General features: G+C 33.0%; 1 protein-coding gene across 1 annotated transcript in view; it reads left to right on the top strand.

Moving 5' to 3' along the window:
• LOC150103181 (uncharacterized) overlaps positions 1 to 5601 on the top strand; it is a 71602-nt gene extending 66001 nt beyond the window's left edge. The window contains exons 5-6 of the mRNA XM_090398121.1: positions 1285 to 3963; positions 4108 to 5601. Of these exons, the coding sequence (XP_090254247.1) occupies positions 1285 to 3963; positions 4108 to 5601 (4173 nt within the window). The remainder of the gene's footprint in view (positions 1 to 1284; positions 3964 to 4107) is intronic.
• Positions 5602 to 14825: the final 9224 nt, after the last annotated feature.

The following is a 14825-nucleotide window of genomic DNA, read 5'->3' as shown; positions in this document are numbered from 1 at the left end:
GGTTAGGAAATCCAAGGATACCTGGAAGGCTATGGGCGCTTAAGTGCCTGTTAAAGCCAATGATGGAATATATATTTATTCCATCATTTAGTCATTAAATCTATGTTTTTTAAAATAAAAAAAAAATATATATATATACAGGGTGTTCGGGATAAATTTGACATATTTATAATTAATTATATTTTTCCGTAAGTTACATGTATTAACACACACTTCTCTTCATTTAAAAGTTTGGACCCTTCTTCATTCATATACAAGATGTCAGAAAGGATGGATAGCTGGAACCCACCTGAATCATGGAAGAGAATAACTTGTATCATGATGATTCGTGCCCGCCATCAAAATAAGGATATTACGACTGCTGCCCAATGCTCCCTGAATACAGTAAAAACAATCAGGCATGAACTAGAGACTTGCAATGGTGACTACGAGGATGTAGCAAGAAGAAAGATCCCTAGCAGACGATCTGATTGCATTCGTACAGCAGAATTCCTCGCAAATCTGCAGGAACAGGTGTTGAAGAACCCTGACATTGGAATTCGGGCTTTGTTCGTGGAGTTGCTAACTGTAGTCAAGCCCTGGATAACAAGGGTAGCCAATGGTAGGCCGTATGTATGGCAGCAGGATTCGGCCCCTTGCCACACCTCTGGGAAAAGTCAAAAATGGTTGTCTGAAAATTTCTACGACTTCACCAGTCCAAATGTTTGGCCTCCAAACTCCCCAGACCTTAACCCCATGGATTATTTTGTATGGGGTGCAGTTGAAAAAGACACCAATCGCACTTCCAGTAATACAAAAGCCCAGTTAATGGATAAAATTAAAACAGTTTTTGCGGCCCTTCCCAGGGAGACTGTAGCATCAGCTTGTTCGAGGTTCCGCAGCAGAATTGAAGCTGTGATCGATGCTAATGGTGGTTATTTTGAGTAAATCTTGTTGATAGTATTGTAATTAACTCTGCCTGTAATGTTTTTTTGTCAATTCATTAAATTTAATAGATACAAAGAAGATTTTCTTTTTCCTTACGAAACTGTCAAATTTATCCCGAACACCCTGTGTGTATATATATATATATATATATATATATATATATATATATATATATATATAATATTAGAGATTTAAAAATATACATAATAAAAACCATGGCCATGGATTGTTTGTTCACCATAATGAAGTGGATTTTATATATTAGTATTACTATTGGTATATATCTAATATAGCCTGTCTTTTATCTGAAATACATCTTAATTTGAGTTATTTTTTCTTTTGCTTTTTTGTTCTTAGAATGAAGCTACTCAAGCTCAGCTGGAATCCTCCCACATATGCCCAATCTGTGAAAAGGAAGTAGAATCTCCTCAGTTCTTAACAGTTCACATTAAACAGTATCATCCAAGCAGTCAATCTCACACTTGTGTTCTTTGTGGTAAAACACTGAGTTCAGCAAGCTCCTTGGATCGACACATGCTTGTGCATTCTGGTGAGAGGCCTTTCAAATGCAAGTTATGTGACATGGCATTTACAACAAATGGGAATATGCATCGACATATGCGCACACATAGTGAAAGTGATGATACCAGTGAAACCATTAGAATAAAAGAAAATAAGCCAAAGAATTCTGTAAAACGTAAGTTGAGCTTAACTTTTGATAACACATCATTAACAAAGAAGTCAGAAAGTTTTTCAGAAGAACAAGATCAGTTGCATTGTCCTGTCTGTGGTAAAACATTCCTCTGTAACTATGGCCTTCAGACACACATGGAAACCCATCCTAATGATCCAATACGTTGTCAGAAATGTGGAGAAATTTTAAGTAATTATTCAGAGTTTACAACACATAAATGCAATCGTGTAAAAGAGGAAAGTTTTGACACTGCCCCAACTGAATCAACACCAGCTGGTTTCAAAGAATTAGCATTTGTAGAATTTTCAGCCGAAAAGTTTTCTTTAATTGCTAAGTCATTCTGTGAGCACAACAGTAGACGTCCAAGTAGTGCCTTTCATAATTTTGAATGTCCAAGGTGCCTGAAAGCATTTCCTTGTGGAAGTGCTCTGCATCTACACAAGGTTGTACATACTGATAAAATAGGAACATACTGTCCAAGCTGCAGCTGTGATTTTCAAGCACCAGCATTCCTTCAGGTGCACCAATTAAAACATCGATCTGCAGAACACTGTTCGCAGAATGAGGGTAAAGTACAAGAAGTTAAAGCTAATGGAGAACTTCAATCAAAGAAAGAAGATTTTCTGGCATTACTTGAACTACAAACCAAGTCATCACAATATACACTGCTGTCAAGACTGCAACCAAACAAACCTAGGGAAGAAAACTTTGAAAATTTTTCTTATTTTATACATGGAAAGCATGAAAAAGTTGTAAAGCGACTAGAATCAGAAACTTCAAGCAGTGATTTTGCAGATATACAGTCAATTATCTCCCTAACTTCTAAAACCCCTGTTATACCTAATATTAATTCTTCTCCTTCAGTAGTATCCCCATCATCTCCAATACAAAGAACTTCATCTACATCATCATTCTTGCCAGAATCACCTCTTGTTGCAGATTCAGCTAATGCCAGCCCAGAAACTCCGTCCAAAGATGACTCTAATCATCGTTCTAACAAAGGAACAGATTCCGATGAAGTCGATGGTAGCCGTTCAAATGATGAAAATGGTGAATTTTTCTGTCAAGTTTGTAAGCAGTCATTCCGAAGTGCTAATGCACTTAAACGACATAACCGATCCCACACTCAAGGAGGTGCCACCTATTCTTGCCACATGTGTTCTTATAAAAGTCTAGATAAGAGTACCTTGATACGCCACCTGAGAACACATAATGGTGAAAGACCTTTTCAGTGTGCTATCTGCAAATATGCCTTCACTACTAAAGCCAACTGTGAGCGCCATGTAAGAAAGAGGCACAAAAAACTTTCAAAACAAGAAATAAGAAGTTCTATGCAATATAATCCAAATATGGAACAGAAAACTTCAGATATCCTTCCATCTGAAGTAAATAGTACTGAGACTGTATGCAAATACTGCAGTGTGGATTTTAAATTCAACAGAGTACTCAGACACCATCTTCGATCTTTACATAATAGTTGCAACAGAAAGCCATTCTGCTGTAATATTTGCAAACTGGGATTTTCAACAAAAAATAATTGCATCAGACATGTTTTGAAACAACATCCTGATATGAAAGATAAAATCAGAAATGCAGTATCACCCAATGTACAAAGTGATGTATCAGATCAGGAATCACTTATATTAACAGACGAAAGTCCTCCAAAAAGTTCTTTTGACAGTAATAATAATTCTTCTGAGCCTTTAAATTTAACTCTAAAACCTCAAGAAAAATTTAAAACAGATGAAAATCATAATTTTACTAATTCTGAAGACATTGATAGTGCAGTTCAGGGTTTAGTTAGTCTTGCTCAATCAAATATTCTTCAAGAAGAACCATTAGATTTAGCTGTTCATGCCATAGATTTGAGTATGAAATCTTCCACTCCTGGAATATTAAGAATGCAGTCAAAACCAGCTAGTATCTATACTATTTCAAGACCTCCTTCAACAGATGCTCATTTTTTAGACTTGTCAAATAAGTCTTCTAACTGTCATGCAGAATTAAGAGAAAATGTATCACAGGATAGTACAAATAAACTAACTTTAGTTGCAGCCTCCTCCTCCTCTGAAAACAAGCATGATGCATACAAAATGACATTTAAATTTGTAAATGACAGGCTTTCTCCTCATCATCGACCATTTGTATGTATATATTGTTCTGCAAGGTTTACTTTAAAATCAAATATGGAAAGACATATTAAGCGAAAACATCCTGAATTTGCAAGACCAACTCGTAGTCGTAATTTCATACCTTCACTTACACCTGCTGTACAAAAACCTAGCATACAAACACTATCCAGTAAAACTAGAGATGCACTTAGGGAAGTTCTCAGTAGCAAAGTTAGTTCTCAATTTGCACAAGGTAATGAAAGACCCCTTGACACCTCATTAGAAAATCCTGTACAACTAGCATATATGCAACATTCATTAGATAAAGAAGAAATTCCTGTCTCCAGCTATCAGTCAGTTGATCTCAGTCACAAGAGTGAAAAAATTAAAAATACTTCTGAACCCAATCCAGACAATAGTCCAGAACAACTTGTTGCATCTAATTTCAGCAGTGATGGTGAAGAACCAGAGACTCTGGCTGATTTAGCTAGTGTTTCTTCAGTTATACATACAGCAAATTCCCAAGAATTCAAGCAGTATTTAACAGCAGGAGATTCAGAATCAAATAACACAACAAGAAATGCAAGTAATGATAACACAATTTCTGATTGTAACAACGAGGCTTTCCCTAGCAGCAATACTGTTACTGGTAGTAATAGTAAAAAACGAAGTTCATACACTGAATCTCCAAACAGTGTCTTTTGTCCATTTTGCTCAAGGAAGTTTCCGTGGTCAAGTTCTCTTCGTCGGCATATTTTAACACATACTGGACAAAAACCTTTTAAGTGTCCAAGGTGTCCCATTTGGTTTACCACAAAATCAAACTGTGAAAGACACTTAGTGCGCAAACATGGCCGTAATGGAGATACAACTACTCGCAGTGTTCCTGAAAGGCCTTACAAATGTAATTTGTGTCCAAGCAGCACTTTTTCGACCCAAGGAAATTTGAAAAAGCATTATTATTTGAAACATTGGGCAAAGCGTTTTATTGGAAGGAGTTCAAAAATGAGTGAAATTGAACTTTTAGAACTTGCTGAGACCGATTCAGATAACATATCAGATTTTTCGCAAAATCCAGACCTTTCTGAAAACGGAGAACAACATTCAGAACAGTTTTATCGATTTTTTTGTCAGAGCTGTGACAAAAGTTTTGGCAGTGCTAAAGAACTTGGTTCCCATACAGAAGAGCATTCCAGTCTTATTTATCAGTGTCACATATGCAATGACACTTTTACAAATAGACAGCATTGTTTAGATCATTTAAAGAACCAACATCTTATAAATCCTCAGATTGCTGAAATTGGAAGCTTTGATGTAAATTTGATACCTGAAGATGAACAGGATAAACTTGATGTTAACACCAATCCCGATTCCGTATTGCAAAATGATATGCTCAATTCAAGTATTATATGTGTTATTTGCTTCCAGTATTTACATTCTTCTTCTGATTTACAAAAACATATGGAAATACATTTAAAGGATTCCCATTCAAACAGTCAGGAAAATCTATCTCAAAATTGTTGTTCCCAGGAAGCTAGTCAGCTTAATTTTTCATTAATAAATAAAAAGGAAAAATTAACAGATCTAAAAAAGTCATATCCAAAGAAACAGGTTAAGAACTCTCTCTTGTATCTCCTTCCCAGTAAAAGCACCCTCGGGTCTTCTTCAAAATCTCATCATGGCACAGCAGATGGTTCTGTTGACCTCAGAACATCTGTTTCATCTAGTAATAAAGAAACTGCACATAAAGATGCCGATGATACAGATTTGATTCAAAGGCTTTTGGACATTCACGATTCAAAAATAATTGATGAAATGCTTGAGTCTGCTGATTCAGCTGCCCGCCTTCTGGGAGTTAAAGAAGTGTAACACTAAATAGAGCATTCCTATATTTTTTTTTTATTTAGATATAATTTCTGGTAACTAGAATTATTGAAATGCAATATTTGACAAAAATTATCATGTGATAATTACATGACCATATCATTGTTTTATAACAGTTCATCCTATTTTTATTGCCACAGCTGTACACTCCATGTCATCCTGTGTTCTACTGCCTATGCAGCAAGTTAAGTTTTAATGACGTCCGTTTGAGTCCTCAGTTATCTAGTTAAAATGTGCATTCCACACTCTTCAAGAGATGAATCTTCTAATAATGAAAGTTGCATATAATTGAATTCTATTGGTGCTAAACCTCCTTGTATATTTTGCTTCTTATTGTTGTGATTTTTGAATATCTTATACGTACATGCTGAAGAAATGTTGTTTTTGAAAGAAAAAAAAAAAGAGTTATCAGCCAGTATGTTATCCCTCAGGGTATTCTTTACATTGCAAGAAACCACGTGACTGTAGTAATAGGAATCCCTTCCTGTTGTTGTATGCTTTTATACATTCCATTTTCGGATGAAAATGAAGATGACGCTAATATTAAAGTACATTATTTTATTAAGGTTTAATGAAACTGGGTAAGTTAACTACAAGGGGGATGTTGCTTTAAAGGTAACTATCCTACAGTAAAAAAAAAAGTTTTATTTTCTAGCACAGTCAACTCTCGCTATAGTGAACTCATAGGGACCAAATAGCCTGCTATAATCGATTTTCTTTAGAATAGTATTGTGCCTATGGGGTAAGGTTTTGTTCGGGACTTTTCAGTAGTTTGTTATAGTGACTGTTTGTTATAAAAGTGTTTTGCTATAGTGAGATATGACTGTTTTAACAATGATTAGAATAAGCCAGTGATATTCCTAATTAAAATTGTTGATTATATTTACCTTCATTTTTGTTTACATTTAGCAGTCTCTCTCTCTCTCTCTCTCGGTGATCTAATGCATCACAGATGAGACTTTAAACGTATTATTTGTATTACATTCTGATTTCAACATTACTAAATTTAATTTAGTAAAGGATGCCATAATTGAATCGACTTTACATCATATCCAAATACATCCAGTCTCATAATTTATCTTACAGTACGCTAATATTATTTTAGATTAATAAAAAAAAAAATGAAATGAAAACTAACAGAAAGAATGATTGTAGATTTAATAACCCTTTATTTAAGCATAGAAAACAATACAAGAAAACAATACCAGCATCATGTTGTATAGTAGTCTTGTAAGATATAAACAACAAGTTAACAGAATACAAGTATCCAGTATCTGTACCACATTTTACAAAAATTTCAGTATCTTTCAGTTTATATATATTTTTAGACATGTGTGTGCATGCATGCCTTATTGTTGAATGTTAACCATTTCTGGGAATATGTCATTACTGATTTTTATTATGTAATGTTTTGAACACTAGAAATACAAATTTTGCACTTTCTTCATAGTTCAAAAGAGCTGTACTTTAACTTGACACCTTTACTCCTTTTACTACTAAATGGAAAATGAATGGTAGATATATAAAATATATTTACATTTAATGCTTGATGCTTTTTTATTTTGGAATAATAGCTTATACAGTAAACTTTCAAACTTAAAACCTGAACAGTTGTAATCGTCTCTCATATGTAAAAAAATCATTATCCTTTCATAGGAAATATTTGTGCTTTGAAAGAAAAGAGATATTCTGAAATTGAGAACATTTACATACTAATTTTTCAGAAATATAAAAACATATTAGCATTTTCTTAACTATATCAGCAACAAAATTCATTTGTTTTATTAAACGTAATTCTGTTAACTGCAGTCATTAATAAAAAATTATAAGCATACAGTAAATTTAAAAAACATTTTTTTATACATTACTCAGGGATATACTTGAGTTAGTCCTTGTTAATAATTATGCATAATTCAGTACAATAGCACGTATTTGAGTCATCATAATCATTGTAAAATTATATGTAGATTGGTCATATATTTCCTTTTAAGATTTTGCATGCAAATTAAATATATTTTAAAAATGTTCCTCATTTAGGTCATAGATAGAGAAGACTTGAACATAATGTAAATAGTGTAATCATGATGTAAAACATTCAGTTCAACATTTCCTCTGTTATTTGTATGTAAACACAGCTCTTAGATTTCTACAAAAAAGTAATTGTCAGTCATATAAACTAGAGTACATTTATCAACTTCAATTTCTTAGTATTTTTATGACAAAAGGAAGAAAAAACAAGTATGTAGCAAATCATCTAAACTTATGCAACTCACATAAATTGAGAGCCAGTGGAGCAGTTGTAGGTTTTTAGATGCACATCAGTTTTTAAAATTAAGATGCATTTAAAAATATTTGAGACTGTTTAAGAACACTGACTGCTAACATAAAATCACCAGAGTAAAAACAGCACACAAAGTATGATGTCCATAGTGAAAAAATACTACAGTAATATTTACATACCATTCTTGATAAATAAAGTGAAATGCACTAAAACATTTTTAACTCATAAATTTATAGATAATTATTTATTAGTTGTTGAGTTTTTCCTCAATAAATAATGATACCCTATTTTATAAAATCAAGAATAAATTTAACAAATAACTTAAATATTTGGGTAACATCTATTGTATCCATAACATTATAGAGGCAGGTGTTATATAATAGTTACATGGTGGTGGTTAGTAATAGTAGTATGCTACCTAACACTTGATACAACAAATTACTTACTAAAGAAATGTATTTACATATTAAGGTGATCTTTGTATAACTTGGATTTGTTGTTTAAAAAATTAAAAAGGCGATAGCATCTAGCATCTGTTCTTTTGAACAGATGCTAGATGAAAAAAAAAGAATATTTTTTTCAGCTATTTTAAGTTTTTGTTTTAATTTTTTTTGTTTACTTTAAGAATTTAATAGAGAACTGCAGTACAGTAACGAGGGTATGAAGCGCCTATGGCAAGTGTCTAACTTGCCCCCCCCAACCCAAAAATGACAAAAATTTTGAAAAATTTAAATGTAACAAGTTAAATTTTACTAAATGCAATATGTTAAATACTTACTATTAACCCCATCAAAATGAGTTGCAGTGTGTTGCAGAATTTGTGTCTAAAGCGGCATATTGCCGAAATTTAAAAATACAATATAAAATAGTGGACTTTAATCTATTTATTTATTTTTATTTTTTACATTTTGCGCCCCAAACAAAGTTGCGCCAAACTCTTTCACCACGCCCTCGTTACGGCACTGGAGAACTGACTCATTATTAGCATCTGAAACTGCCATACTTTCCTCTGATTTAAAATGTCAAAAGTAGTGGTCACTCACATTTTTATTGCCCAGAAGTTGTAATCATTAGCTATTACAAAAACAATTTTTATTATATATATATATTATTATTATTTTCTTGGGCATCAAGAACTCATGGGAATCTCATGGACTCATCACGGGAATCCTTTAATAACCATTATTCACAGAATTCCTATCATACCACTTCCTTTAACTCGTTCACCACTCACAGCCAACTTGAGCAACCCAATCATCTATTCACCACCTTCCAAGCAAAAAATCTAATCTTTGCACCACTGTCAACCACACCCTTACATAATTTCCAGGGGTGACTCCCTTGTTCGCTCACTTCCTGCCGTGCATTGAAAAAGTCATCTGTGTCAATCCTATAAAACTCCTTTATAGGATATGTTTCTATCATATGCTTTGTTTTCCTTACCAAACTAGCCTTTGTAACCCAAAGGCTTTCAATCTTTCCTCATAGGGAACATTCCATAGACCTGTTCTAATCTTAGTCATTTTTCTCTGGATCCTTTGCACCATTCTTCATCCACAAGAAATCTAGGTGACCAGAACTGTGTACAGCAATTCAGATAAACCTTATTGAAATCTAAGGATGAATAATGACTTCCCTATCCTCTTATTAGAGTGTTCTTTAATATCAAAGTAATGTGATGAGCTGTTTCAGCTATCTTTGTAATATGCCCTCTAAACTTCATCTCCTTATTAGGAAACTGTAGCCTCATCAATTTCCTGTAGTTCAGTTCCATCAATGTAGTAAGCAGCCTGTGATATCTTCCCAAAGTGCATGATGTTATATTTTGGCTTGCTAAACTGGCAAGTTCTCCTACTATCATTTTTACTGATTGCTCTTTCCAGTTTTATGTCATCAGTGAAGATGATATAGAGATACTGCAGGAAGACTTGCACAAAACCATGTTGCTCCCTACAGGTATCATTTTCTTGTCTATCCATTCCTGAATTCTGTATTTTATCAACTTCCTCAATATGTTAACCACTATTCCTGAGATGCTGGCTAGTGTGTAACTGTTACCTCGGTTTTGGTGCTTCCTTTACAACAGAACTATTTTGCTCTGTTTCCCACTTCTTGGCACCTTTCCCAATGATAAAACTTAAAGAACTTGGTCAGAGGAGCTGCCAATTCCCTTGCATCTCATAATATGCTAGCTGATATCCTATAGCTATATTTGCATTTATTAAAGTTCTGTTTAAAAAGATTTCAATAATTATTATCCACTACAGAACTTGAACCAATCTTTTGATCCGAAATCAGATACCTTATCCATTTAGGCATCTGACTATAAATCTGCAATATACTTGGAAAAAAAAAAAAATTTATCTAAATCTTTACAATCATTACTTTGATACCGAAAAACATTGAAACTACTTTTAGTTCAAATATAATACTAATATTCTGAATGATAAGACATGGTAGTGATTTAAATTGTAACTTATCTACATAATTTAAAATAAGTTCATAGCAATCACTTTTTGATTATACCAAGTATATTTGATATTAGGCTTGAGGCTAAAGGAATTTCAAAGTGCTAATTTTCATCTTCATTTAAGAATTGAAGGATACTTGAAATTTCTGATATATGGTAGGCACATGCTAACAAGGACTAATACTTTTTTATATTCTTTTATTAATTTTCTGTTCATTACACATTTATTGTTACTGCATGAATATCTCCAGGAAGCCTGTAGGACACATGGAGATCAACTCATCCCACACAACACGTGATAATACCTTTCCTTAAATTTGTTCATTGGCAACAATTCACTGTTTGTTCACCATTAGCATTGAGAAAAATCTGACTCAGACCTTTGCTAACCACATATTACTAAACTTTAAGGGATGTTCCCTTGGTTTCTCCCTTCCCACATGCATCTCTTTTAAAATCCCTTTAAGAATTCTGATAGAAACCAAAGGGGTTCTATAAGATTATTATTATGATTTAGCCTTCATGGAGTCAAAAGACTCATTGTGGGAGGTCCTTCCTAGAAAACACAGTCTGTCATACCACTCCTTGAACTTACTGACCATTCGTGCTCTCACCACTCTGTCAGACAATGCATTCCAAAGTTCAATCACCTTCCATGCAAAGAAACCACTCCTCATCCTCTAGCTCACAGCTTCCTTTCATAACTTCCAGAGATGGCTCCTTGTCCTCACTCCTTCCCCCTGTTCCACCAAGCAAAAGAACTCCCCCAGTGTCAATCCTGTAACTATCTCTCAACAGTTTAAGTCTCACTCACATCACAGAATAAATTTTTCAGTGCATGATGTGCAGAAAGAGAACTAGGAGTCACTTTCCCCTGAAAATTGTGTGAGATTATGGGCGGTAAGGGTGTGCAGACTAGATTTTTTGCTTGTAGAGTGGCAAATGACTGGAATGAATTGCCAGGGTAGTTGTGAATGCCCTAACAGTGAATGAGTTGAAGGAGAGTATTGTGATAAGTAAAGTATTGTGAATAATGGTTAGTGTGACTCTCCTGCAATGAGTTTTCTGACTCCATGGAGATGCCCATATGATAATACTAATAAATATAATAATATAATATTTATCCTTTATTCTGAAATTTTTTTTAAACTATGCTGTTTTAACTATCCAAATAATTTCAAGCACTCAGTAAATGTTCTTAATCTTAGTCTTCGTAATTTTATTAATTACATTAACTCGGAAGAAAGTTTTTAAATGTTCATATATAAATCACTGAATATTTTTTAGGTACATTAATAAATGTGTATATATGCATACAATTATAAAAGTATATGTGAAGTGTGGCATATTTTAATGGACTTGTTTGTACCTTATATTATATTACTTATTTTTCAAGCAGGTTATTATTATAGAAAAGACTTGTTCAACTTCTGTTTAACTTTCAACTTATATCACTGAAACATTTTTATGTTCTATACCATAAAAAAAATAAGTAGAAAAATTTTTCATGTAGTCTATTATTAGCATGAGCTGAAAAATTTTTTCTTTATATATAGAACTAAAAAAATCTATTGGAAAGCTAGATCTGTTAATTCTGTATTCCCAGATCATTTTATCTGTTTTGTAGTGCAAAGTTAGCCTTATAAGCTTCTGTAAAGAAAAAAAACCCTACAATCTACATAAGACCAGTTGACCTACCTTTAATTGAGGAGCTCATAAGTATTTTTTTCCTCTCTCTTTCCAACCAAAGGACATCATCACTACAGAAGCATGTATAAGTTTATCACTGTAGATAATCTACTTGAAGACATTATTTCAGTATACTATAGTATATTTATTTTATTCTAAGATATTTCTGTTAAAGATGACTATTAAACTGGTAGTTCAAATTATTCATCATAGGTGACCCACTCAATCTACACAACACCTATCATACTGCTGTTTAAATTTGTTTGCTCATAATGTATTCATCACTTCCACTCATTACAGTTACTTGCCATTTTCCTTGGACAAAATCTAGCCTTTGTGATATTGTTAACCACACTTGTATTCAATCTCTTTCTCATAGCAAAAGCCTATAAAATTCTTCAACTTGTATATCTGTCGTATCCTGTCTCTTCTATGTGTCTCTCTCATATCATCTCAAATTTGTAACAGCTTCTACATAGAACTATTATTTTCCTCCATTATGTTTGAAAAAAATAGCCAGTGCTGCCTAAATATACTCTTCATACCACCATTTAATCACATATTAAACTAGTACTCCTTAAGAACTGTAAACATCCTATTAAATGACTCCTAAAGATAAACTTGATCCTTTGACATATCCAGTACTAAATAAAGTGCCATGTGCCTGCAATTTAGTTTATTTTGGACAGATAGAGTCATTAACAAATATAAGATAAACATTAACAATTATAAGGAGGGTATGAGGAGCAGGTTCTTTGCAGGGCATGGTGAGAGTGGAAACCGTGAATGGGTTTAAGGCACGGTTCAATAATCTTTTTTTTATGTGAGTGTGGACATTATTAACATCCGACCTCCACGGAGTCAGAGACTCATCGTGGGAGGTACACATCCCATGATGATTCTTTTAACACCGTGAAGGTCTGAATGCTAATGGCTTGAACATAAATGGAAGAAAACAGTACTACATATTACATAAAACAGTACTGTAATAGATTTCACAGTACGATACGAACACAGATAGATAAGAAAATAACTATTTATTAACTTAGAAGCTAATATTTTGCTGGTATTATATCCAGCATCTTCAGAGCACACAACACAAACTTTGTTACAAAAGCAAGACAACCACAACTACATATTATTCATAGTACTACATATTATTCAGGCCCTCCATGGAGTCAAAACTCATTGTAAGAGGTCCATCTTAGACAACACAGTTTATCATAACATTTCTTAAACTCATTCACTGTCTGTACTCTCACCACTCTATGTAAAAATAAAATAAATAGAAATGAAAAAAAAAAAAAAAAAGGCGAGGGGGAGGTGCTACTTCTTACTCACCACACAGACCATTATAAGTTTATAAGTCCCAAAGAGTTATTTTTGGAATCAGCAATGATGTATTTCTCCTCATCTTAATTATGGCTGCATTAATTTATCCAAAATTTGGTAGACTGTCATGCTAAGACCACTTTCAACCATAAGCTAAAGGCTATATCTACATATCCAAAGGTACTCTCTTTCCCCTCTCACTTTTTTTCTGTTACAGTTTGAATTGTATCCACTAGTTACTTAACTGTAGTGCTTTGTTTTATGACAGGTGCTTTTGTGCTCTGAAGATGGTTTGATTTGTGCATTCTTAAAATGAACCAATCATAATGAGTCTTATGACTCCATGGAGGCCTTTAATAACAAAATATCCGTAGCCCAATAAAATTCAAGGATCTGCTGCATGGTTATAGATATTTTCATGGGTACTACTTTTCTAAATCATCATCCATAATTCAAGGATTCTTTTTAAACCATTACAACACCCGTAACAACTTCATAGTTTCCAAACTTATTAAACTAACTTCCTCTTAATTTGTTCCACTCTAGTCCATTTTTAGAGCACCTTTCCTTCTCATACATTTCCTGAAACTTAGTTTTGTCATTATTGAACACCAGAAAATATTCAGATTCAGTGTTAGTATTATTCTTTCATCACAGCCTCAGCCTATTAATCAGTACTAGTGTTGCATAGGTTTATCAGCCTTTTGTGTTTGGAATTATCATAAAAAAATAAATAAAATAACTTATGTTATTATTTATTATTGAAATATAAATAAGTTGTTATTTCACTGGTGCTTTCGTTTTCACAAATGCATACTGATTTGTAAAGCAGATATACATATTTTACTGGTAACGATAGTTTTATTGTTGGTCGTAAGCTGAAGGAAGTTCTACATAGATGTTTTTGGGATCCTTTTAAACATGTTTAGATCCCTAATATTTGTGGGGGGGAGTGAAATTTATTTGGAAAAATACTTTTTTTATGAATATTTTGTTTAAGCATCATTAAAGCAATAAGAGAATTCTCACATAATTAAACTGTTTCTTGAGAGGAATAAATATATTTATATAGCAAAGAAGAATAAATGTAGTTTGATTACTTAAGCACTGATTTTAATATTTCTGTTATGTGCACTATATATATATTTCTTCACAGTTTATATATTTTGCGATAAATTTAAATTGCATATAAAAAAATATATATAAAAACAAGAACTGCAGCATTAGGAAATTTTCTGGGCTGTGCTGTGAATTTTCTTCTGTCTTATTATACATAGTGCAAATGTTTTGGGGACATAAAACAATAGATTTATATGTCATATGTATCTTTAAAAATAAAAAATTATATAAGTAGCAAATTTTCTCAAGATATGCTTTATTTGTTAAGTAATTCCAAATCCTAATATTTATTTCCCACTTTCATCAGTCAACTTTTGA

This window comes from Typopeltis vanoorti, chromosome 9 (genome assembly GCF_054136105.1).
Source record: "Typopeltis vanoorti isolate ZY-2024b chromosome 9, IOZ_Tvanoo_1.0, whole genome shotgun sequence".
NCBI classification, from domain to species: Eukaryota; Metazoa; Arthropoda; class Arachnida; order Uropygi; family Thelyphonidae; genus Typopeltis; species Typopeltis vanoorti.
This window is presented reverse-complemented; position numbering and strand designations above follow the sequence as displayed.